The sequence below is a fragment of the Gopherus evgoodei genome, chromosome 8 (genome assembly GCF_007399415.2).
Source record: "Gopherus evgoodei ecotype Sinaloan lineage chromosome 8, rGopEvg1_v1.p, whole genome shotgun sequence".
Classification (NCBI taxonomy): Eukaryota; Metazoa; Chordata; order Testudines; family Testudinidae; genus Gopherus; species Gopherus evgoodei.
Window position 1 is genome coordinate 83,357,505 of NC_044329.1, and position 24,954 is coordinate 83,382,458.

General features: G+C 42.5%; 1 protein-coding gene across 2 annotated transcripts in view; it reads left to right on the forward strand.

Annotated features, from left to right (window-relative positions):
- The window catches only part of DDAH1 (dimethylarginine dimethylaminohydrolase 1), a 144,884-nt gene extending 124,995 nt beyond the window's left edge, over nt 1-19,889 (forward strand). For both annotated transcript variants that reach the window (XM_030572560.1, XM_030572559.1), the window contains exons 5-6: nt 18,797-18,940; nt 19,715-19,889. In XM_030572560.1, the coding sequence (XP_030428420.1) occupies nt 18,797-18,940; nt 19,715-19,831 (261 nt within the window). In that variant the 3' untranslated portion in view covers nt 19,832-19,889. The remainder of the gene's footprint in view (nt 1-18,796; nt 18,941-19,714) is intronic.
- The last annotated feature ends 5,065 nt before the right edge of the window (nt 19,890-24,954 follow it).

Genomic DNA, 24,954 nt, shown 5'->3' on the forward strand with positions numbered 1-24,954 from the left:
ATATAGGCTCTACTTTCAGTAATTCCACAACGTGCTGACACCTAGCTGTAGGATATGGGCAGAGTACAGTAGGAACAGGAAACAGGCAAATGTGCCAAACCAAGTACTGTACCTGAGAGAAGGGACATTGTTGAGTTTCTGGCTTCTTATCTCAAAGGGGACACTAGTAACTCTTACCAATCTGAAAAAGCCTTCTGCCTTGAAGTTTTTAACATGAACATTTATTGCTGATTCTGCCTTGCTATCATAGAGTAAAGTGAAGTCCACGCTCTAGCATGAACCCATTGCTGCACTTCAGTTGCAGAAGGGTAAGGTGGCTAGTGTCACCTCCAAAAAGTGTCAGTCCTTCACATGAACTCCTCATGCAATTATCATCCTGAGACTCCAGTGCCCACCCTAGAGAGGCTCTCCATCACAAGCTGGATGTTAAAAGGTCTTCTGTCTAGAGTAGACTAAAGCACTAACAGCTCCCCTCCCTTTTTTGTAATGTGACATTTATATGTACAGTCAAGCCATGTCCAAAAGAATTGTAGCTAAATGGGCATCAAACAGTGTTTCTCATTCTTAATCCTTATCAGGAATGACTTCTCAAGGTTAATTTGTTCAGTAACAGTAAGTAGCCAATGTGTTCCCAAATGTCTGGCTATTATTGTACTGGTTCTCTTGCAAATAACAAATTCAGGCTTTGCTTGTCTGTACTAAAAAATCTACTTCCAGGTTGAGAGTAATGTGGTGATTATTACTAACCCATGCAATTACAATATGTTGTAACCCAGCTGTGTCTCGCCTTCTGGGGAGGAACAGGAAAGTGAAGGAGATGTCCCTTTGTTTTATTGTACTGGGGAAAGAAATCTTAATATTTCGCTGATTAAAATGTGGCTTATTGTTTTAGATATATAAGGTTTTTGTATTTCTAATTATTATTATTATAACCATAAAACTTATTTTGGAAATTAAAACGTATTTATGTAGTGACTGTGTCAGAGGCTTCTGATCAGGATCAGGGTCCCAGTGTGCTGGCCAGAACATGGAGCAACTCTGAAAGAAACATGGCTCCTACCCCAAAGAGCTTACGGTCTAGGGCTCTGATCCTGCAAAGACTTGTGCACTTGCTTAGCTTCGATGGAACTCAGATGCATAAAGTTAAACAGGTGCATAAGTCTCTGCTGGTTCAGAGCCATGGACTGTAAACTCTTTGGGGTTGGAACCATGTATATTTCAGAGTTGTACCATATTCTAAGTCTTTGCAGGATGAGGGCTTGAGAGACTCTCAGGAGCTCCAGGTGCCCATTAACCCCAGAAGTACCAACATCTGCTCACCCAGCAACCACCCAGCTTCCCATTCAGACTCCCCGATCCCACACACACACACTTGCCTACCTACCTACCTTAGCCTGAGCTGCCAAATCTGTGAATCTCTGTGACCTACCCCCAGCTATCAGGGTCTGAGACTGCAAGCCTAAGTTCATGGTTATAAGCAAATTCATCATTTGCATAAAATGTCATATGGAGCAGAAAAAAATGTGCAAAACTGGTATCAATGTGAAAAAATTTATTTGACCCTCAGGCTAAAACGACTGGACATAGGCCTGTTAAGAGATGTTCTGTTTAACTGAAAAATGATAGCAGTCATGTATATTATCTTATAGCTATACATGTAGCTATAAGATAATAACAGTCCATACCTACCTGCAGCACTACACCCCCTTTCACTTTCTGTGAAACTAAATGAAAATGGCTTCGGTTGCAGTGCATTGACACTCCTGATTCTGTATCCCTGACAATCTAGCCTACGTGAAGTGCTATGTAAATTTCCCCATGTGAGTTGATCTGTATGGCCCATCCCAAATAATCAGGCTCAAACTCCAAAGGCATCACAAGCAGCAGCCTGATAAATCTTGCAGATACTCAGCCACAATAAAATACTTCTTTGGATGATTTATAAACACTAACACAATTCAAGCATAATACTGTTTTCTGACAGTTTCAGTTTGAACTCAAGCCAAGACTAATTTGAGTACTCTTCAGTTTGATTAAAGCCATTTGCACAGCTCTGCTCATCATACTGCAGTGCATCAATTTAGCTACTGAAGCCAAAATATATTTGTGAATAAGATGATAAATAAATTGAGGTTGTAAAGCACCAGCCATGTAAATATTACCAGCAGTTCAGATACAGCAAAATGCAGAGTATTAGTAATAAGAAACGATGATGCGTTTTCAAGCTTTTTAGATGGTACTAGCAAGGTAACCTAACATTTAAAAAAAAAATACTGAGAAATAGCTTTTTTAAATTGTTGATCATGTTGGTTTGCATGGTGTTTTTTGATATTAGAGATTTAGAAGTATAAACATCTCTGTATGAGGATCAGTACTAATGAGGCATGTGCACATGTAACTACACACCGTGAATCGAGGTTAGAGTATACTCCTAAAGGACTGGGACGTAAAGAAATCCATACAAGTATTACTGATAAGAAAACCCAGTGTTTCATAGGACAAAATGTTAAGTGTGTGCAACTTAAATAATAATTTCCACAAACTTAAGCTGAACTAAAAGCATTTGAACTAAGGCAAAAGTTTTAAAACCTAGATCCTGAACTTACGCAACTAGGTCCTCTTAGAGATACCTGAATTGAGGATACTTTCCTGAAAGGTGCTGAATCCCTCTGAGGTTTTGAGGGCCCAATTCCCAGCATTACTTCAATGGGAACTGCAGCTCCTGTTGACTTCAGTAGGAGTCATGAGTTCTCCACACATCTGAAAAACAGACCACCTTTGAAGCTAGTCCTGCAGGGTGCTGTGTGTGGACTCAAAGTTAACTGGAATAAATGAAGACTTTCCACTTACTTCAGTGGGCTTTGGATAAGGCCCTGGAAGGTAATTTCCCATGAAAGTGCCATTGGAAGCTGAGGGTGCTCAGCACCTCACAGAAGCAGTGAGCACATTTTAGGATCAAGCCCTTTGTTAGCTGCTTAAATGTGGATTTATATCACCAAATTTATTTTAAAACAAAAACAAGTATACCCAGAGCACCTATCCCATAAATAAGAATACAAAATAAAATAATATAAAGACCTGCCTATATCTAAGTAAATATCCATCAAACTCTTTCAAAAAGCCTAAGAAGTTTATTTTGTTTTGTTTTATTTTAGCAGAATGTCTGGAAGTTTATCACCAAGTTCTGCACCAAGAGTCTTTCTGTAAAAAAATTTTAGCCTAAAGTATTGAATGAATTGGTCCTGGTGCTTGCAACTAACAAATTGGGTATTATTTATTCAAGTCGTGTATTGTTCATAAATAATAAATTTAGTAATTTTGAAACCGGAACATCTGAGTTCAGTCTAGCCTTTCCAGGATGCTATATTGTTACATTAAAAAAAACTGTTAAAAGAAAGTTAAGTTTACAAAATCAGGCATGGAAGGGTTCTGTCCCCTTGTGCATCATAACAGTATAGGTGGTCTGTGGCATACTCAGAAGCAGAATGCAAGCTTCCTTGGTTCCAGCCCTGTGCTTTAAAACACGACATCTTCATCTTACAACCCTCTGTCTCCTTCACTGTCCACTGACTGAGGCAGTGTTCCTGTAGAACAAGTAGTCAGTGATAGTGTATCATCACCCTTATGCACAAGGAAGCCAAATGAAGATTCCAGAGAAATCTTACTTCTGGAATTTCTTAACTTGTGAGTTGCTTGACTTTCAAACTTGAGCATTCCCTTAATGTTAAGGGTTTTTTTAATGTGGATTCCTGGGTTTTTAATTAACATACTGAAAAACCAGAACTATCCAATGGGAAACATGTTGACTCCCTTTGAATCATCAGCTGGATCTGGCCCTAGAACTTTCAGATCCACAATACAGACATCTCCCAACAGGTAGCAGTAGTAGACTTTATCCTGTATGGACCAACGCTTCGAGAGGGATATGAAACACATTTTGTCAACATCTTGGAATATTAGGAGTCAGGATTCCTGGGTTTGAGTGCAGTCTCTAAAGGAGAGCCTACTGTAGTAGTAAAGACTGCAACTAGCCACCTGCATGGATTGGCATACTCATTCTGAAAGCCAGTGTAGCTAAATGGATGAAACTTGAGTCTGTCATAATTAGGCTTAGAAGGATTAGATTTTCATCAGTAAATGTTGGTAAATCTCTTTCACTGTCCTCACACAAACTGACTAAAAATATTTCCATCAATAATAGAAATTTACAGTTAGGAAAAATAAGGAAAAATGCAGCTTGAGCTTATTAGTCTGATTTAAGAATATCAACTTTGTATGTTTTGATATGACATTGGCAATTTGTGTTTTAACAGTTATAAGTCTTTACCATTTTGAATCTCAAAATCCATCATTAAATAATTATCTCCTCACAACTAAGAATTCAAATTAATAAAAGTAGAAAAAGTCTTAAAAATAAACATCAGTATTGTCCATTGAAATTAAAAATGGAATTCCAGCAAACCTAGTCAGATTGGAGACCTGGGGGTCCATTCCCAGCTATGCCAGAGGTATATTTAACTGGCATGCCTAATTTATAATACATATAGGAAACCATAATAGACATTATAACTTATCCTGAAACAAAAGCAAAATGATTGAACTGTGTTTGAGCATCTCTGGCAGTGCATCTGGTTTTATTTGAGTTAAGGTTGTAAAGGTTAGCAAATAAAGTGGCTTATTTTTTGTTAGTTGGAAAGTGGCCTGTTGATCTGTGCTATGCTGCCATGTTATACTGGATACAATACACCTCTAGCAACAATCTTGTTGGAGGGACAGTATCTTTTTCTGGTTTTTATATTGTAAAATATGTACTTTGGCAACTCTTTAATTAATTAAACCACTTGAGTATAGCATACTATAATTTATCATAATCATAGTGCTGCCTATGTGTAGTGCTGCATGTGAACTATGAAATGTCTGTACAGGCTTTAGGAAAGAGGTGGGCAAACGACCATCCTGCCTGGCCCCCGAGCTCATGGCCGGGGAGGCTACCTGAGCCCCACCCCTGCTGTTTCCCCTCCCTGCAGCTACACTGCCTCGCGGGCTGCACTCTGGGTGGCAGAGATGCGCACTCCTGCAGGGCAGCACAGCAGCGTTTCTGGCTCCGGCCGGGTGGCGTGGCTGTCAAACATGCTGCTCTGAGCGGCATGGTAAGGGGCCAGGGGGGATTGGATAAGGAGCAGGGGCCCCTGGGGGGCAGTCAGGGGACAGGGAGCAGTTGGATAGGGTGGAGGTTCGGGGGGGGGATCAAGGAACGGGGGGGTGTTGGATAGGTATGGGAGTCCTGGGGGAGGGGGAGCCTGTTGGGGGGTGGGCGGGATAGGGGTCAGGGTGCAGGGGGATTGGATAGGGGATGAGGTCCTTGAGGGGTGGTTAGGGTCGGGTGGGCAGGGGACAAGGAGTGGGGAGGGAGGGTTGGATGGGTTCTAAGAGGGGCAGTCAGGGGGCGGGAAGTGGGAGGGGGCAAGGGCTAGGCTGTTTGGAGAGGCACAGCCTTCCCTACCCACCCCTCCATACAGTTTTGCAACCCCAGTTAGGCCCTTGGGCCAAAAAGTTTGCCCTCCTCTGCTTTAGGATAATAAAACACGTTAGAAACAGACGGTAAATCAGAAGTGACATTTTGGCCATAAGAGCTTCTTCAGGCTCTGTAAAATATAGACCATGGTTATTTGGGCTACAATTGGAAAGTGAGACTGTAAGAAATTGGATGAAAAAGGAGTGGTAGAAATTATCTGCAAAAACTCTCATTGCCTGAAGTCTCCCACAGCTGAAGTTCTAGCCTCCTCTCGCTCTGCCCTGCGCTATTTTCAGCATGCATTTCTTTCAATCCTGTTTTATAGTATGTATATTGTATATGTGCTGTACCTGTCAAGGGGATCAAGAAAGGAAAAGCAAGGTCTTTTCCCCCTTTCGGGGGGGCCAGGATTTCACCCTATATATTGCCCCTGCCTGGCGTCCACACCCTCACCCGCCCGACCCCCCATATCGTTGGGCCTGATCCTTTGCTAGTGAGGTCAATGAGAACTTGCCTTCAGAGGTGCTGATTCAGGCCCTTTGCTAGTGTGTGCCTTGGTATTGAGGTGAGTGTTTTTAGATGCTCGTTCCACTCCTTCTTTTGCCCTCCTAGTCACACATTTAACAATCTGCTGAGTCTTACTGAAGCAATAATTGAATTGACACTTGTCTGATGTAATCCAGTGAAGATCTCATTAGCCATTGGAACAATTGCTTGGCAGGATCAGTGCAGAAACAGAGGCATAGTTAATTCCTTTTATGTGCTCCTTCGGTCCCCCTCCCCTTTCAACCTTTTATCATTTGCAGACCCCTAAAAAAATTTCAATTGGAGATGCGGACCCCTTTGGAAATCTATTGTCTGTATATGTGGTTGAATTCTGTTCAGTCAGGTTTCAGTCTTAAGTGTTTCATGGACCCTTTAGACATGGTCTGCGGACCCCCAGGTCAAGAACCACTGACTTATAGGCTCCATAACTTTGTAGGACTGCATCAGTGAAATAGCATCCTTCCCACATGACATGCTTCTGTGCTTTCTGTGATGGACAGAGACTAAGTGAGTTTTATTGGTGGAGTTCCAGTGGGAGAGGGAAACTCACTTGTGTTCAAGCCCTTTCATCTCTCTTTTCGGACACCTGCTGGCAGTTCCTTACAACTTCATTGCTACACATAGTGCTCCTAACCACAGTCTTGGCAATGTCAAACATATGCCAGCAAATGGTCCTACTGTATTTTTTGGCAACCTCCACAAACCAATAGTGATTATCTTGTCCACCGGGATTTAGGCTGCCCTCTGCATAGACTCTGTAGCTTCAGGCCAAAGTCTACATAGAGTTAATAAAAGGTATCATTCTCAAGTCATTTACGTCAAGCTCCTGGTACTGCTTCATGCCACCACTTGGTGAACTGAGTCCGATCCAAAATAGACACTCCACGTGGGCAAGGTTTGTTATCATAAGACTGGTAAAGCAAACACTGATGTCAAGCCACTTGACCCACTTCTCCTTCTGGAGCAGTGTCCAATGCCTTGTGCTGGCAGTCTGGGGTTCTGCTCACTGTATTAAGTTTTCACACTCCATCCATTCTCTTATGAAATCAACTACCAGTGTAAAGAGTTGTTATATTGCCTCCATGATGAGGTCTTGCTGGGGTTGCAAAATGATTGCTAAGATGAGACCGCCAACGATTTAATGCAGTTGAGCTTGTAACTGTTTCTTCCCTACAGGGACTCAGAAGGAATGTGGAACAACTGACCTCTGTGCTTCCGAACTAATTCTTGGTAGCCAGGAATACATTCAGATTCTAGGTTATATTAGAATATGTAGTAGTGGAATAGTAAGAACTCTGGAAGTATCCTTTCCTTCCTAAATACAAGATGCTCATAACATCTTTGGCTTGTCTGAGTCTTGACTCTTCCATTCTGTAACTTCACTGGTACATGGGAGTGGGATTGATCGTTCATCATCTTAACTCCTGCTGAAGAATACTATTACAAAAGCAGCTCGGTGCACAGTTCTGGTACAGGTCAGGAGAGGCTACTTAAAGCCTCATGGAAGGAAGGAAGTAGAGAAAAAAGTCTGTACCAAGCAGCTGGGTTCATGGTCTTTATTCAAAGCCAAGATTTCAGAGTAGTGCTTTCAGAGACTTTGGAGTAAATTATTATAACATTGACAAAATTGTCCTGGTTCTTATGGTGCACATCTCCTGTGTAGCTGCTAGGGCTTCTGTAATGTGCCATTATTAAAAAGCAGAATACTGTTATCAACCACCATAGCAGAGTTACACTCAGTTGTGTAAATACTAAGAAATTCCTAGCTATGAGTTATGTAAGTGCCTGCAGAACAGGGCCCCCAAGTGGCAACTTAATACTTCTGTATTCTGCTAGACTGGCAAATACCTCCTGGAAAATATTAAGAACAATTTATTTAGATAAAAATCTACAAATACTGTCGTTCTAGTCTCTCGGTTTTTAGTAATAAAGACTTTTGCGTTTTAAAAAAAAACCAGGGCCTCTTATTCCTTTAGCATTAATCACTTATGCCTCTTCTTATTCCCCACATGAAGTCATAATTCTCTATTTATGATATTGCAGTGAGTTGCTGTGGAAATGATTACAAATATTAACAGCCCAAAGAGGATGACTTCAGGTAGGGAATAAGTTGCAAGTGCAGATGAATGCTGACTTTTGTGTAAATGTAGCAATGAAGAATGAGCTTAGTGAAACAGAGAGAACAGACAAACTGCTTCTAAATACAACGTTGAAAAAAAATAGTTCCATGAGACATCTGCTGTTCTAAACCTTGCTGATAACATTTTGTGAATTCAGCCTGATATTTCTTTTAGCTTATAGTTACTGACTGTGGGCCTGATCTTACAAGATACTGTGCATCTTCAACTCCTTTTAGTGTTCCACTGCTTTGGGAAGTGTGAGCACTCAGCATCTCATAGGGTTTGGCTCTCATTGTGTACCAGAATGAACACTACTTTAAAAAAAAAATCGCCAGTAGTAAAGACAGTACAATATTTTGGACTTCTTTAAAATTGAGAGACATGTCTTTGAAATATCTGTTATATTAAACTTAGTGTATGTGACTGAATTTACTTAGTTGTATTTGTCTATAGACAGGGCCAGTTTTAGGCTGATTCCCTCGATTCCCATGACTCAGGCCCCGTGCCTCAGAGCGCCCCGCAGTGTCCGGAAGAGGGCCCCCGCAAGGTAAGGCCACAGAAGACAACTGCTGCTGAGGAAGAACCCTCCGCCGAAGTGCTGCCGAAAACAGCGGCAACCAATTGAGCTGCTGCCCAATTGCTGCTGTTATCTTCGGCAGCAGCTAAATCGCTGCCACTGTCCTCGGTGGCAGCTCTTTCGAATCGGGCCCCGCACATCCTAAAGCTGGCCCTGTCTATAGATTTTATGGATTATAAGGTACCAGTTGCTGTAGAATCTAGTCTTCATGAGGACATACACTTCGATATAATAATTAACCTGTAGAATGACTGGGAACAGCAAGACTTTTTTAATTTTTTAAAGTCCTAGTCAAGGTAAGTATGGGACCCCTTTAAATATGTACTTGTGACCAACAGGGATCCTGTCAGCCTAGAGGAGTAAAGACAGAGGCTGCAATGATTGAAGGAGTTGTCAGCTTACTTTCCGTAAATAGGAACTTTATTTTGTTGTGTTCTGTTCCTTTGCTTTCCTTTATTTTTCAGGGCATCAGCTTCCCTTCTCTTCGTGAGTTCCTGTTCCAAAAGACAGGATGTTGGTCGTCTAGATTCCTTTATTAAAAACAACAGCAAATCTAAGTCATTTCCTTTTCTCTTCCTCAAGAGATACTTGCCTTCTGCATCAGCCGCTTTATAATGCTGATGGCGTCACATCAATGTGACCTTAGTACAAAGTTGTTTAAAGGAGGTAAAGCAGCACAGGTGTGCTTTGAAGCAGTACTAATGAACATCAGATGTTGCCAGTTAAATTTGTGAGGATGTAAAGGCTTTCCTGAGTTAGGAAACATTTAGTTATGGAATGAACTGGAGGGGAAACTTCTTTAAAAATGAGGCAATGTGGAATACGTGACTGAAGGGATGCAGTAGGAATTAAAAAAAAAAAGGGGGGGGGGGGGAGCCTAGATCTTAAGAACACTAAGTGTAGAGATGGTGGTTTGGTATTTGGCAATCTCACTGTGGTCTTGTCTACACTAGATGCTTGGTATAGTACCTGCCGTTTTGGTTCCACTACTTTGTCTGTAATACACCAAGTTTATTCAAGAATTATTCTTTTGGGAGGTCCAAACTACAATAGGCACTGCCCACATGGGTTCTTATCAGTGTCTTTAGTATTTTATTCCAAATCTCCAAGAGGTGTCTCAACATATATAATGAGAATTTCTACTACAATTTATGCCATATGAGGCTACCCCATCTTTCTCCTGTTGAAACGGCTTGCCCGTCATATTTAGTGCTATATCTGAATCCTGGGAGTCTCGGAACATCATGAAATCCAGGCAAGGTCTCTGTTTTTAACTGGTCCTGCTCCTCATCCTTTTCCTGCCTGGTATGTGGCACTGCTGTTCTCCACCTTATTCTTCACCACTGCATTTCAAAGAGCTTCTATGCTATTCACTAGGACTTTGATCTGTGTGGAAGGGCAAGTACCAAGGATTCAGTGCAGCTTATCATGGAAAAGACCCAATTTCCTCCATGCACCAAGCCTACTCTCATTGTCCCAACCCTCCTTGTACTGAACCTTAATTCCCATGATTTTTCACAGCACTGCTTGTTACTTCAAGCGGAGCCTATCTCCGCTATTTGGTTGGACACTGGAGTCCTAGAGAAAAATCCTTGGAGGTAGCATGCCATTCCTGTCCATACTAGCACTGTACTGGTGGAGATTAATACAGTGGAGGACAAGACAGTAGCTAGCTTTGTTTGAAGCGGCTCAAATCCAACCAATCAATTGCCTATGCACAGCTGGGAGAATGAGTAACTTTTTCTTCCCTTCTCATTTATTGCTTCACTAGGTTTAGGGGTATAAGTAATATTACTTCTGTAAAGCAGTCCTCCACAATGAAACAGTCTTACAAGTATGTCCTCTACTGGGATATGGCTTTGAAATCTAGGCATTTGTTTTGTTTTTTTTAATATCTAGGCTCCTTGGAATCACATGTTCAAATCTCTGCTAGTTGTCTGGAGGTACATTTAATGGAGTACTATGAAATCTGACACTGAGGTGAAGGGAGGTAGCAGCCTTTTAGATCAAACCTTAAAAACCAAGGTCTTCTAATCTGTCTGGACATAAAGATCCATTGGTGCTTTTCATGAAAATAGACTGTTTCCAGGATGGCGATGGCCACAATTTTCCTCTTCCCTTTTCTTCCTCGTCTTCTGCCCACCTATTGTAATGCACTGGCCACGAGTCTTTTTCCCCCTTCTCATGGTTTAACCATGTGAGAGGTTTATAGGTCTGCTGCAGCCTCCAAGTTAATGTAACTGGTTCTTCACTTCAAGCAGGGTCATAGGTCCACAAACAAGCCAGCCTGGACATTGTTGCCTATCGCTGAGCTTGCCACATCTCTGGCTGTTAGTTACCATCTACCCCAAGAATGATGTAATTTTCATCATCAGAGACAGAGTTCATCATGACATATATAGTTTAAGTTGCTCAATATTTTTCCATTATGATCTTATCGTATCAGTTGCCAAACTTTAATGGTTTGGATGGAAATTTTCCATGTTTGCTCTCTGCCTCGGTTTGAATTCCTTTTGAAACTTTCAGTGGAAACAGTTTAGATATTCCCAGGGTGTTAGGTATTTTTGCCATCCCATCTGAAATATTGTCATACAGAATCTTTGAAGAGTTCTGATACCTCCAGGCTTTAGATCAGAAACTTGAAATTTGGTAAGAGAATGATTCTGGGGACAGGGAAGTGCCATCTGCTGTTCCATGAAAATCCATCCAAATTTGGTCAAGGTATAAGACTGAAAATCACCATTTCCAGATGCTCTGAGGAGCTTGTGAGAGGCCCACTGCTAAAGTTTCTGACCATTCTCTCTGCACTGCGCATGCTTTCGGACACATAGTCAGAAAGAGAGCTCCAGACAATACGCAGACAAAGCAGCAACTGCAAAATACCCTTTGACCTAGGCCAAGGGAAGTTAGGCTGGGACCAAGGAGGAGATAAGGAGTTCTAGACTTGGCTCTTCCCCTGACCTGTTTCTGTTGTTTATTATTATGGAGGCATCTTATTATTGAGTACAAGGCCTCAGGCCCTATGTTAGAAGGAAGGCAAGTATCCTTTCCCCCAGAGGTGTTAACCAAAATCACTTTTGGCAGAGCTGTGACTAGAACCCAGGTTTCTAATATGATAAACTCATTAGCCATTTTCCTACACTGCAGTTTATAACAAATATGCTAAATCTGTGTGCATGGCTGTGCTGTATGTACCCCTAGACCACTCTCCATTCAAGGGTAGGAAAAGAAGAACCCAGAGATCCTGATTCCTAACATTCTGCTACTGTACGAATAGCAAACATCCATTCTAGCAGTGAGTCTACATCGGGGTGGGCAAACGTTTTGGCCTGAGGGCCACATCGGGGTTGTGAAACTGTATGGAGGGCCAGGTAGGGAAGGCTGTGCCTCCCTAAACAGCCTGACCCCCACCCATCCAACCCCCCCTGCTCCTTGTCCCCTGACCACCCTCTGCCAGGACTCCCTGCCCCTAACTACCCCCTGGGACCCCATCCCCATCCAACCCTCCCTGTCCCCTGACTGCCCTGACCCCTATCCACACCCCCACCTCCTGACAGGCCCCCCAGGACTCCCATGCCTATCCAACCTCCCATGTTCCCTGTCCCCTGACCACTAGCCCCAGGAATCTCTGCCACATCCAGTTGCTCCCTGTCCCCTGACTGCCCCCTGAAACTCCCTGCCCCTTATCCAACCCTCCCTGCCACCTTACCATGCTGCTCAGAGCAGCAGGAGCTCGCTGCCCAGCTGGAGCCAGACACACCAGCTCACTGCCCAGCAGGAGCGGCGAGCCAAAGCGCTGGTGGCACGGTGAACTGAGGCTGTGGGGCGGGGTGGGCTAGCTTCCCGGGCTGGGCAGGACGGTCCCGCGGGCCATAGTTTGCCCACCTCTGGTCTACATAGAGGATAGCAGCTAGCTGCTGTTGCCAATTACTCCTTTAGCACAAGTGATAGGTCTGTTTTGTGGATTCCTGCTGATGACCCCTGTGGAGATCAGTATCATTCCACATGATGGAACATCCATTTCTCATTCTTCTTTTTAGAAAAAAACCAAACCAAAAACTAAAATTACATACAAAAAGACCTTACATTTAAAGAATAGTGATGCTGCAGAATCAAGCACTGAAAAGTTAGGAAATGCCAGAATTAATGTTACACTGCCAACCTTAATTCAACCCCTTCTCCATATGCATTATGATGCAATATTTAATTACATTATCACATATTTATTGAACAGGGTTCCTTCCTCATTTAATGCATGGGATGAACAGCGTTGCAGGAAGAGAAAGGATGGTCTCTTGTGTTGAAGATGCTGAACTGGGACCCAGAAGAGCCAGTTCCATTCCTCCTCTGCCACAGACTTTCCTATGTGATATGAATGTATATGTGTAAATCCTACGCATGTGTTCTGTGAGAGTCCACAGGGCTGATTTAGAGTTAGATGAGTAACCTTAATTCTGGCATTTCCTAACTCTTGACTTTGCTGTGTGTGTGAGAGAGAGAAAACAAAAATGTCTAAATTTATTTTTCAGGTTTTGGGGCTTTTCTCAAAAAACAAAACAAAACTGAAATGTGTTCAGGCTTTTGACTAACACATCTGCTTGATGACGTTTTGGCCAGCTCTCCTACCTGTTTAGTACATGTATTCACTGTATACTGTGTGTCTGTGGGGTTCTTGGGATGTTATGGTACTTTAGGTGCGACATTTCTGCTGAATGTTGTGACACTCCTATAATGAACTCTACACGAGCAGAAGCCTGAAATCACTGGGGCTCTGCACAAAGGCCTATCTGAATGCACTGGGGTCCATTATCATAAGATAGCTAACACAACACTGTTTTAAAGGATGCCAGACATGTTTAAAGTATCACTTAAACTCCTCAACATTTCTCTTTCACTTGTATTGTTGTTGCACAGTTAGGGTTATTTAGCTTACCCATTACCTCAGTTTGGCTTAGGACGTGTTGTAAAACACTACAGAAAAGGCATTTTAGGCCATGTGAATGACTTCAATATAAGGAAAGCATGACTAAGGGCTGAGAGAATGTGCAGTGAATATTACCCTCTATACGCTGGAGAGAATTCCCAGAAAAACTAGGCATGCAGGAAATGCCTGGCTGCTAGTATAACTGGTCATTCAAGTGCTCCTGGGCAGAAAGCCAGACTCCTACAAACTCGCTTCGTGACTGCTACAATCTTGGTACATAAGGCAATTTTAAAAAAATCTTTCCAGTTGGGGGTCTGATACACAAATTAGGTGAAATGACCTGTCTCTTTTTTTCCAAAAGATATCAGTGGATTTTTGCTGCATCTGAAGGCCATTAGACTTCTTGTTTTATATGGCAGGTGCCCCAAAGGGAATGAACAGAACAGGGATTCATCAAGTGATCCATCCCCTGTCACCCATTCCCAACTTCTGGCAAACAGAAGCTAGGGACACCATCCCTGCCCATCGTAGCGAATAGCCATTGACAGACCTATCCTCCATGAATGTGCGCCTCTACCCTGATATAACACTGTCCTCGGGAGCCAAAAAATCTTACCACGTTATAGGTGAAACCGCGTTATATCGAACTTGCTTTGATTTGCCGGAGCACGCAGCCCCGCTCCCCTGGAGCGCTGCTTTTCTGCATTATATCCGAATTCATGTTATATTGGGTCGCATTATTTCGGGGTAGAGGTGTATCGAGTTCTTTTTTGGACCCTGTTAGTCTGTCTTTCTTTATTTTATTTTATTTTATTTTATTTTATTTTATTTTATTTCAGTGTAGCCTGTTGTAAAACTAGACAAATACCTAGATGAGTTGATGTACCCCCGGAAGGCCTCTGCACCCCCCAAGGGGTACGAGTGCCCTGGATGACAACCACTGGATTAAGGCATAGGCATAATACGCATGTTTCCCATAGTCATGTGATAACTTCAGAATCTCAGTTTTAAAGAAAAAATGTTTTTAGCCCTCATAGTTGTCAAGTAAAAGCTTGAAAACATGAGTGAGGTGTAATCAATCCAGCAGCCGCTCGTGCCTGGAATGAAACTGCCTGGCCCCACACCCACCACCACAGCAGACTGGCCCCTAACCGCTCTGGAAGTGTGGCCATTCTTAGGGCTCTGCCTCTGCTCCTGCCACTGCCGAGAGGAAAGGTGACTTCTGCCACCTCTCTGGGGGCCTCCCATCTTCAGGCGACCGGCAGAGGGAGGGGAAGGCCCCAGCTGCTGCCACTACTGCATTAGAATGGCTGGTGGATGAAAGGAGCGTTCCAATCCCCCATAGAAAATTCTATAGCCCTGTGAGGAGCGCTGGTTTCCATACCTGCCTCATTGGAAAAGGGGCGGGGAGGAATGGTAACACTTTCCCAGCATCATCCACTCTAGGCACCAGGACGAGCAACTGCTCCCAGTAGATTGCAGAAATCTCCATAATAAGAATGTCCATCTTCTTTCTTACATGCTTAACAGCAGTGAAATCATTAAAAACATTGACATTTAAATTGTCTTCATTGGATATCAGAGCTAACACCTCACTGAGATTAAAGGGAAGACTCCCTCTCACAGAGCTATTGTTTCATGCCTTCTGCAGACTCAGGCAGACATGACCGCACCATTGATTCCCACTTTTGTACTTTTACTTGTACTTTTTTATACAAACGCATACTTTTCTCTTTAAATAAAAGCTGAGATTTAGGTGAACAAGGTGGATGCCTAAAAGCAACAGTATCTTGTCAACAAGATGACAACCACTTTAATGGCGTTTTAAGTAGTAATGCAATCCACTCTGGAATGAGTGAGCAGAGTATAGTAAGAAAGAATGAGACTAGAGAGAAGCCAAGTATGTTTTGCAGAGGGGAAAGACACGCTCCTTCAGACCTTAAAACATTTGTAAATGTGAAGGTGGGGATAAGGGGTTAATTTGTACACTAGAATGTATGCATCTCCAAAGGGCCCATACCTAACAGAGAACTTTATTATGTTGTCCTTTGTAGGAACTAGCTAACTAAAATAATTCTCCCCTTCACCGCTGGATTCTTCGACACTTGCTCTTGTTTTTTCTAGTTAGTCCCACTCTCCTTTTCTTCTCTTTGTTAGGATTAACACAGTCACTACTTCTATATTATTTTGTCTTAGAGGAATCCATCCAAAATGTCCTTTTGTTTAGTCTCCAATGCATCTGCCATGTGTCTGTTGTTGTTATAGAGTAGGGCCTTCCCTCTCATTGAAGTTATTATGCAATATTCATTTTCTGTCTGAAGCCCTTTACTCAGTAAAAGAAGTCAAAAGAATACCATATGAATGGTTTCTGCGTCATTCTGTATTAAATACCATTTTGCAACTTCTAAAGCAAATGTTCTGCAATGAATCACAGTATGTTCCCAAGAAGTGAACTATTGCTACAACACAATTACAATACCAGGGTTCTCTTTGCTTTTCCTCCAAGAATGGAAGAACACCAGTGTCTTAAACCCTGCTGTATCCAGGCACTGGTCCTTCCTGTACTGATAACAATAGTGCGATGCAGACCTAGTAAAGAATATACTGCTTTAAATAGGGTCTATAACAGAGGTCAGCAACCTTTCAGAAGTGCTGTGCTGAGTCTTCATTTATTCACTCTTGATTTAAGGTTTTGCGTGCCAGTAATAGATTTTAACGTTTTTAGAAGGTCTCTTTCTATAAGTCTATAATATATAACTAAACTATTGTTGTATGTAAAGTAAATAAAGTTTTTTAAATGTTTAAGAAGCTTCATTTAAAATTAAATTAAAATGCAGAGCCCCCCTGGACCCGGGCAGTGTGAGAGCCACTGCAAATCAGCTCGCGTGCCACCTTCGGCACACATGCCATAGGTTGCCTAGCCCGGTCTATAAAGATCAGTTGCAAAGAGGAAAGACAGCTATGGAATGTGATCTATAAAGGCCTGATGTTCCTGACATCTATTACTTACTACCATCAGCAGTGACTACTTGTGATTGTAGGCTCTACACCTGGGAAGTGTTTGCAGTTATCAGTGAGAGTTTAAAAAACAGATGAGGGCAACTTAAATACAAGCAAGTTAAGATCACAAATAGGAAAACAAAGACAATGGCATCAGGAATAAAAATGCAGGCAGTGCAATAAAAGTGCTGTTTCTTCCAACAAAACCTATTAGCTCTTTTATGGAGGTAGATGGGACCTTGGAAATTCAGAAGAATTTCCTATCTGATGAAGAAACAAGAAGTGAGAGTAACATAAACACTTCCTCTGGAATGCATGACATTCCTTACTTCAGTTTCATATTCTCCACAGGATATGTATGAGTCAGACTACAATGTGGAGAATGTACCCAGACAAAGGAATTACTGGAGGTGTGTGCAAGTATTAGGTGCTTATTACTTAACGGTGTGCTGTAGAGCCTTTCTCTGCTTCACTTCATATGTCATTTTGTATTGACGAGCAGTAGCACGGGTGACCTCATAAATCATTCAGATGTAAATTCATCTAGACCCAATAGACTAAATTGTGCTCTTAGCTACACTGAGGTAATTCTAAAGTCAGTGGATCTTCTCTGGATTTATACCAATGCGTCTGAGGGAAGAATATGGCCTAAGTTTTTGTTCACAAGATCTTGCTGGGAATAGTTTAAATACAGGGTTTTTCTTCTAAATGCATCACGTGATCCCTAGGTATTTGGTGGTTTCTCCTTCATCAGGAGCCAGTAGATCCTGGCCAAAGGGATCAAGATTGTATGGTGAGAGAGCAAGGAAAGGGGTAAAGAGATTTGGGAGTACGTACAAAGACACAAAATGCAGTGATTTAAGAGGATAACTTATTTAGAATATTTGGATGTGCTTAAGATTTTTGGGTAAGGCCAGAGTTTGGGGCAGTATCTTTGGGCCTCATTCATTACTTTGTAACTCTAGTTTTATGTCGGTAAAGCTGGAGTGATGCAGTGGTGAATCTGGCTCATAGTCTTCAAATTGTTTTTTACATGTGTAATTTACAGAGACGGGGCTTAAACCAAAACCTTTTGATACAATTACCCTCCTAAACCCTCTGAGTCTTTGAAATCCCAACTTAGATCCAAATTTTGCATATTCACCCTACATTTATAAGCAGCCAAATCAAAAGTCCTGAGCAATTACTGCCAACTCTACTGTTCTGAAGCATCACTACAGGTATGTCTATGCTACAACTTGACGCAAGCCTCCCAGCCCAGGTAAACAGACTCACGCTAGAAGGCCTTGAGCTAGCTCGCTAAAAACACCAGTGTGGATATAGTCTGTGTCTCCACTGGAGCTCCAAGAAGCCTGAGCTCAGATCCAGGGAGTCGGGTGGACATGAGACCCCAAGTTGCTGCCTAAACCACAATGCCCACACTTCTGTTTTTAGCACACGAGCTCAAGTCCCTGGAGTGAAAAGCTCCACTACCTGGAGTGAAAAGCTCATTCCCAACTGCAGTGCTGATATCTCCTGTGTGGTCCCCTGGTGAACAGGGAGTTAACCCAGGCTCCCTGGGCAGAAGTGCTTATTGGAAGAGCTCAAAGAGGGGGTGTTTGGGAGACAGAAAAAAGATCTTTGGAAAGAATTTGGAGGCTGCTGAACCCATGCTGGGAAGTGCTACTTTTCTGCTTATATTAACTTAATTCACTTCTTTTTATAGACCTTATGAATGGCCAGTTCTTAAGGGATGCTGAGCACCTGTATCTCCCATTGATGTGAACAAGGAGTTTAGGTATTCAGCACCCATGAAAATCACTCCATGTCCCATAAGGAGAAAACCCTGCTGACTGTGGTTTTGTGGCTGGTGGGGGAAGGTGCCTGCTGAGTCATCCCACCATTGTACAAGGGTTTTCAAAATTTAGATCTGAGTTTAGGCAGCTTGACTTCATTTCTGCTTGATACCAGGAGGTTCTGTACTTGAAGTGCAGACATAAAAAGAAACCTTACTTGTTATGTAGTGAAATCGCTCCTATGAAACCATGATCAGCTACTTTTTCTAGATTTGCATTTGTACATTGATTTTGGAAAGCTAGTGCACTTCCTCTAAATAGCTTCACTGCTGTCAACAGACCATGCAGCAGATGAGTGACCATCGCTATGACAAACTGACGGTGCCTGATGACGCTGCAGCAAACTGCATATATCTCAATATTCCAGGCAAAGGCCACGTTTTGCTGCACCGAGCCCCTGAGGAATATCCAGAAAGCGCAAAGGTAAAGGTAGAGTTACGAATCAGGGGCTCTTCCCGTGAGTTGCTGAGTGTTCTTGACTCCCATTGCACTCCAATGGGAGTTGAAAATTGTCAGTACCTCCTGGGATGGGGCTGCAGTACTGTGCACAAATGCACACACCTGTAAACACATCAAATGATTATTTCCAGCTCCACTACTGATTTTTGTCTGACCTTATTACTTAATCTTTTTCTCCTCCTGTTGTTCCCTTAGTATAAAATGGGAATAATTATACTTCCCTCACTGCATTATTCAGGGAATTCATTCATTAATGTTTGTAAACACTTTGAGATCCTCAGATGGAAAGCAACATATAGATGCAAAGTATTACTGTTTATTAGCAACAACTGGGTAATCATAAAGGTAATATGGAGAAGAAACAACTGTTGTTTCAAGGAAGAAACGATTATCCACAGTGAATCAGTAGAGAATGAGATACACATTGGGTAGAGTTACTCTTTTTAACTTGCCTAATTTCTAGCAGCACACTGGAAGTGGGGAGAGGGCTGAGCATTTTTCCCCTTTCCTCCTGTGGCCCTTCCGCAATCTTGTATTCTCCCCCAGGGAGAGCAGAATAATCGCAGTTATGATGCTTTGAAAGTCTTGAGTGCCAAAGCTGGGGTGGGGATGGGATTTGGCAACACGAATTCTCATTTGTAAATTTGTTTCCATTATATTGATTCAATAAATAGTTGGAGGAAATGGAAGGGAATGATGCTCAAGTGTAATGACTTTTTCCTTCTATTTCCTAACCAGGTTTTTGAAAAACTCAAGGACCACATGCTGATCCCTATAGCCAACACAGAAATGGAGAAAGTTGATGGGTTACTCACCTGTTGTTCTGTCCTTATTAACAAAACTTCAGAATTATGAGATATAGAATCCCTCCCTTGTAAATGGCAATAAAGTACATGCAAGGTAGACAAATCTATATCCACACTTTTATTGTTTTTATTGACAATCTACTGTACCACTGGGCTACTAACCCTTGTTCACAAATGTTTTGCTTTGTGTATTTTTATGTCCCGGTAGATGGTATTTAAGGTGTATGTGTGCTTTTGCTGGGATGAATATAGTGCAATGAGCAAGCAAAAGACAACTGTGATAGCTAACCTCTAGCTTTAGTGATTTACATACTCAGTGTGAAAACTACATGGGGGGGAATTAGTTCCTAACATTTGCTAAGCATCTCCATTGTCTTGACACCTTTCCCATGTGTTTTACCTTTTCTCTCCCTTTCTTTTCTGCCTCATCACCCCTTTTTTTCTTTAGTCTTTCCCCTATCTTCCTCTCCTTGTTGTCAGGAATTCAAGATATTGGTAGCTAATGAAGGACATTCAATAGAATCATGAATTTGGGCTTGTGTAGTAAGTAGGCTTTCCTTATGGTAGTTGGAACAGTGTGGTATTGATTATACTCCTTATTCTAGCCAGTATTGCATGGCCACTTCTGTGTAGAATCATTTACTCCTGGGGGCATTCTGCACCAACAAAAATGAAAAATTCTGCTCCAAGAATAGAAAAGGTTGTGCACAGTATTTTTAAATTCTGCAAAATTCTGCATATTTTATTTGTCAAAATAACACTACATAATCACACCAGTTTGTTGTTTTGGTAATTTACTGTCAGCAAGTATGTCTATAATAATACAGACACACACAAAAATTCCCCCAGGAGTGGTGCATTAAAGAAGCCCCTATGACAACCCAGTTCCTGTTTCTCTGCCACCTTTGCCCCCCAGAGCCCAGCTGCAGGCCCCCCCAGCCAATACACCTGAACTCCCTCCCTCCCCAAGCCCAGCTGTGGGTTCCCCTTAGCGCAGATACTCGCACCCTTCCACCCAGAGCCCAACCATGGCCCACATAGCCTGATGCTCAGTCCCAGGCTTGCAGGGAGTTTTCTGTGCACTGTCCTCTCCTTCCCTCAGCTGGGAATTGCAGCTGTTGGGAACCCTTTAGGTCCCTCCCTCTGGGGCAGTCTCTTCTATGTGCAAGCTGTGCTCTGCTTGGTGTTGCAGTCCCTAGCGGTGGCCAGCAGCACTGCAGCCCATTTCTGTGGGGGAAAGGAAATTCTGCATGTACATGAATTTCTGCAAAATTCTGCATTTCACATTGATGCAGAATTCCCCCAGGAGTAGTCTTGATTAGATTCAATTTCAGACTGCATGTGGCAGCTTGGGAAAGCCTCTCTATACAGGAACATTAAAGAGGTATGTCCCTCTGATATGCTTGACTGATGGACAGTCTCCTTTCCTATAATTCAATCTAGGTGTGCCCAGGGGTTCAGAGTCCCAGTCTGGTTACCTTTCTTTCAGATTGGGTGGAATGGAAGAGGCTTGTATGTATGCCATATGTCAATCATATTCTGAAAAGCCTATATTTTTGTGATCAGGTGGACCACAGAAATGAATGTTTTGAGTTACTTGTAAAAATGTTATATTACAAAAGATATTTAGAAATATATTTTTATCTTTTATATGTATTTTCATTTCAGCCTCTACCTATTATGTTCTTTCCTCTTTTGGAGTGAAGTTATTTTTCCCGCTAATTGGTATAGTTTTTGTCTTCTGTAATTATGTAGACAATTTACTAGCAAACCTCAAAACAAAGGAATGGTGGTAGAATTAGCTGAAGGACATTGTTCCTGGAGTATGTTCATGAGTAAGGGAAACTTGTTTCCCAGAAGTCAGGTGGCATATATATTTGATCTGTCCTTGGGGATCTCATTGGAATCATGGCCATCTGATTATTTTTTTTTAATTTCATGAATATCTATTGCGGTAGTCAGTTAAAACAAATATATTTGTTGTGGCAGATTCCACATGCTTGCCCACTGACTCATACATATTTCATGACAGTAAAGTGAATTAGATAGTAGTATTTACATCAAGCTTTTAAAATCATTTGTAAACTAAGAATGGAGAAATTCCTAAACAGAAGCAGCAGTGGGAATTTCCAAAAGGCTGACAAGTAGTCTGAACGCTTTATCAACTTCCTAGTCATTTCTTTCTTTGCCTGCCTGTCTCTCTGTTCCTTTGTCTGAGGTTTTCAGTTTTTTCTGAGTGAAACATTTCTGCTTCCTCCATCTAAATCTCTTTCTGTCCTCCTCCTCCTGTAGTCTCTCCATTTTTCTCCTCATCCCTTTACACTCTCCTCCTTTCTTCCCCCTCCATTCATTTGCAAATGCCCCCATTCCATCCAGACCTTTCCTAATGTAACTTTCCCATGCCTTCTCACGTAGATGCCAGGAGAGAGGGAACTGATAGACCCACTTTGTTCCCCTAGAATCTGACACAGGGCTTGTCTACATCACAAAGTTGCAGCGCTGGTGAGGGGGTTACAGCGCTGCAACTTAGGAGGTGTACACATCTGCAGGGCATCACCAGCGCTGCAACTCCCTCTTTGCAGCGCTGGCCGTACTCCCGTTTTGTCTCGGGTGTAGAGGATCCAGCGCTGGTGATCCAGCGCTGGTAATCAAGTGTAGACACTTACCAGTGCTTTTCTTGACCTCCGTGGAATAAGCAGGTATCCCAGCATACCTGAGGAAGCGTCTGGTAATCAAGCAGGTCTCCTTCCCCGGTTTGCTCTCGCGTTCCCCGAACCCCCGAGCAAGCAGGTCTCCTTCCCCGGTTTGCAGGGGGGTTCGGGGAACGCGAGAGCAAACTGCGGTGAAGCTGGTCTCCTTTCCCGGTTTGCTCTCGCGTTCCCCGAACCCCCGTGCAAGCAGGTCTCCTTCCCTGCGGTTTGCAGGGGGGTTCGGGGAACGCGAGAGCAAACCGTGGCGAAGCTGGTCTCCTTCCCCGGTTTGCTCTCGCGTTCCCCGAACCTCCGTGCAAGCAGGTCTCCTTCCCTGCGGTTTGCAGGGGGGTTCGGGGAACGCGAGAGCAAACCGCGGCGAAGCTGGTCTCCTTTCCCGGTTTGCTCTCGCGTTCCCCGAACCCCCCTTGAAGCCGCCCAACAGCGCTGCAGTGTGGCCACATCTAACACCACTTGCAGCGCTGGTTGCTGTAAGTGTGGCCACTCTGCAGCGCTGGCCCTATACAGCTGTACTAATACAGCTGTAACAACCAGCGCTGCAAAATTGTAGATGTAGACATACCCAAAGACTCTCTTTTCCCGGCAGATGGAAGGGAGAGCCTGCAGCAGGAGCTGTATCTCGGGAGGGGTGTTGTAGTGATTCCTCTTCTTTGTCTTACACCAGAGGAGATGAAGGAGTCAGTAGTGGTGGAGGTTGGTGGTTTCTTGTATTCTTTGTCTCCCTGAGAATGGAAGAGGTGGCAAGTAGTTTCCTTCCTCCACTTCCCCCTTTGAAGGGAGGGAGAGTTAGTGAATGGACAGGTTGTCCTCTAGAAAAGGTAGGTAGGGATTCATGGCTGAGGTGCCTCTTATTCTCCTGTAGCTGGAAGACCAACAGCACCTGACTGCTGAGAAGGGTGGGAGCCCCAGAAACTTCCTGTCAGGCATTATTCTTCATGCTACCTCCACCCATGCCCCCTGTCTGGCAAGTCAGGGCAGCTAGAGAGATGGGGCAGTTGGGGGACCTGGGCCAGGGAAAGCAGGAGAACCTCTCCCTCTGCTCTTAGCTTTCTCCTTTACTTTAACCCTGACTCAAGCAAAACCAAAACACTGGCTGTTTTTTGATGCAACATATATATGGCTAATGAACATCCTGCACATCAGACATCCTTATCGCTGCAACATTTTTCAAATGCCTGATGTAGATCATTGTCCATAACTAAAAAAGGAAAATCTCAAACCAAAAATGGAGATGCAACACAATGTGCTAACTGGCTGCACCATGTTAACCCTTTCATGCCAAAAATAAGACTACATGCCATGTCATTCCAGTGCAGAAGGTCTAGTGATAAATAGCTGGCACTGAGATTTGAATCTCTAATCAAAATTTTAAATCCAAATAATTTAGCTTAGTACAAATGAAGGCACTACAGTGTGTGTGACAGACCTTTTACTCTTTCCCATATGTTATTTTCCATCATCATAAGTTTAGGAAGATCATGTGATGTGTAAGTTTCCCTTTTGAACAGAATGTGAATAAAGTGTCAGCAAGAACTCATCTCTGTTGATAAGAATGTGGATACATACTGTACCATATGATGATAAACCGCAGTTTCTCCATCCTCACATTTGTTTCCTACACAAATATATACTTCTCTAAGTCTTGCACATATAGCACTACAGGAAAGTATTCTGAGAAGTTTTAAGACAAGTGTATCACAGTTATTCCCATGAGAATGGTTCTTAGCTCCATATGGAACACTATGTTCAATTTTAAAAATAAAAGTTCAGTGGAATGTAGAACAGTGACATCGTTTTCCCCTCTTATTGACTGCAGTTTTTGAGTGAAATGTGGAAAAATGAGGTATTATTCAGCCACATAAGTATTTAATTGCAGTCAAGGCAGAATTATCTTAGTGGTAACCATCAAAATTCATATGGAAACATTTGGAGAAACTTATTTATTTATTGGTTCAAATTGTCTGATTTGATGGCTAATTATGGAGATGAACAAGTAAGAGCACTTGAAAAGAATTATACTCTTTATATAGTGACTGTGACCTCACTTGAATTAATACAAATTTTAGTGGAGGTATAATGTAACTTGCATAGAGTTGCATGTGAATCATGTTAGTCACTGTTCTATGTTGTATTGTTCTGAGAACACAAACAGGATGAAAAAATCACCACAGTGTTCAATTCTGTTACCCTTGAGAACCTTAGTACGTATATTGTTGCCCACCTTTTGTGCCAAAAACAACATTGCATTTCATAGACTGTTATACTGGAAAAGATTTACTTTGATTTTTTCTGTCTCCTGCCGTTTCTATACTATGTACCCCCATCACTATGGAATAAAGTGTCAGTTGTACTATGAATTGTGGTTGTCTTATTTTGAGACTGACAGCATTTTTTTGCGATTTAGTCTATATTATTTCTCTTATGCTGCCTTTTGATTTCAAATGCTGTTTTTTTTCAAATC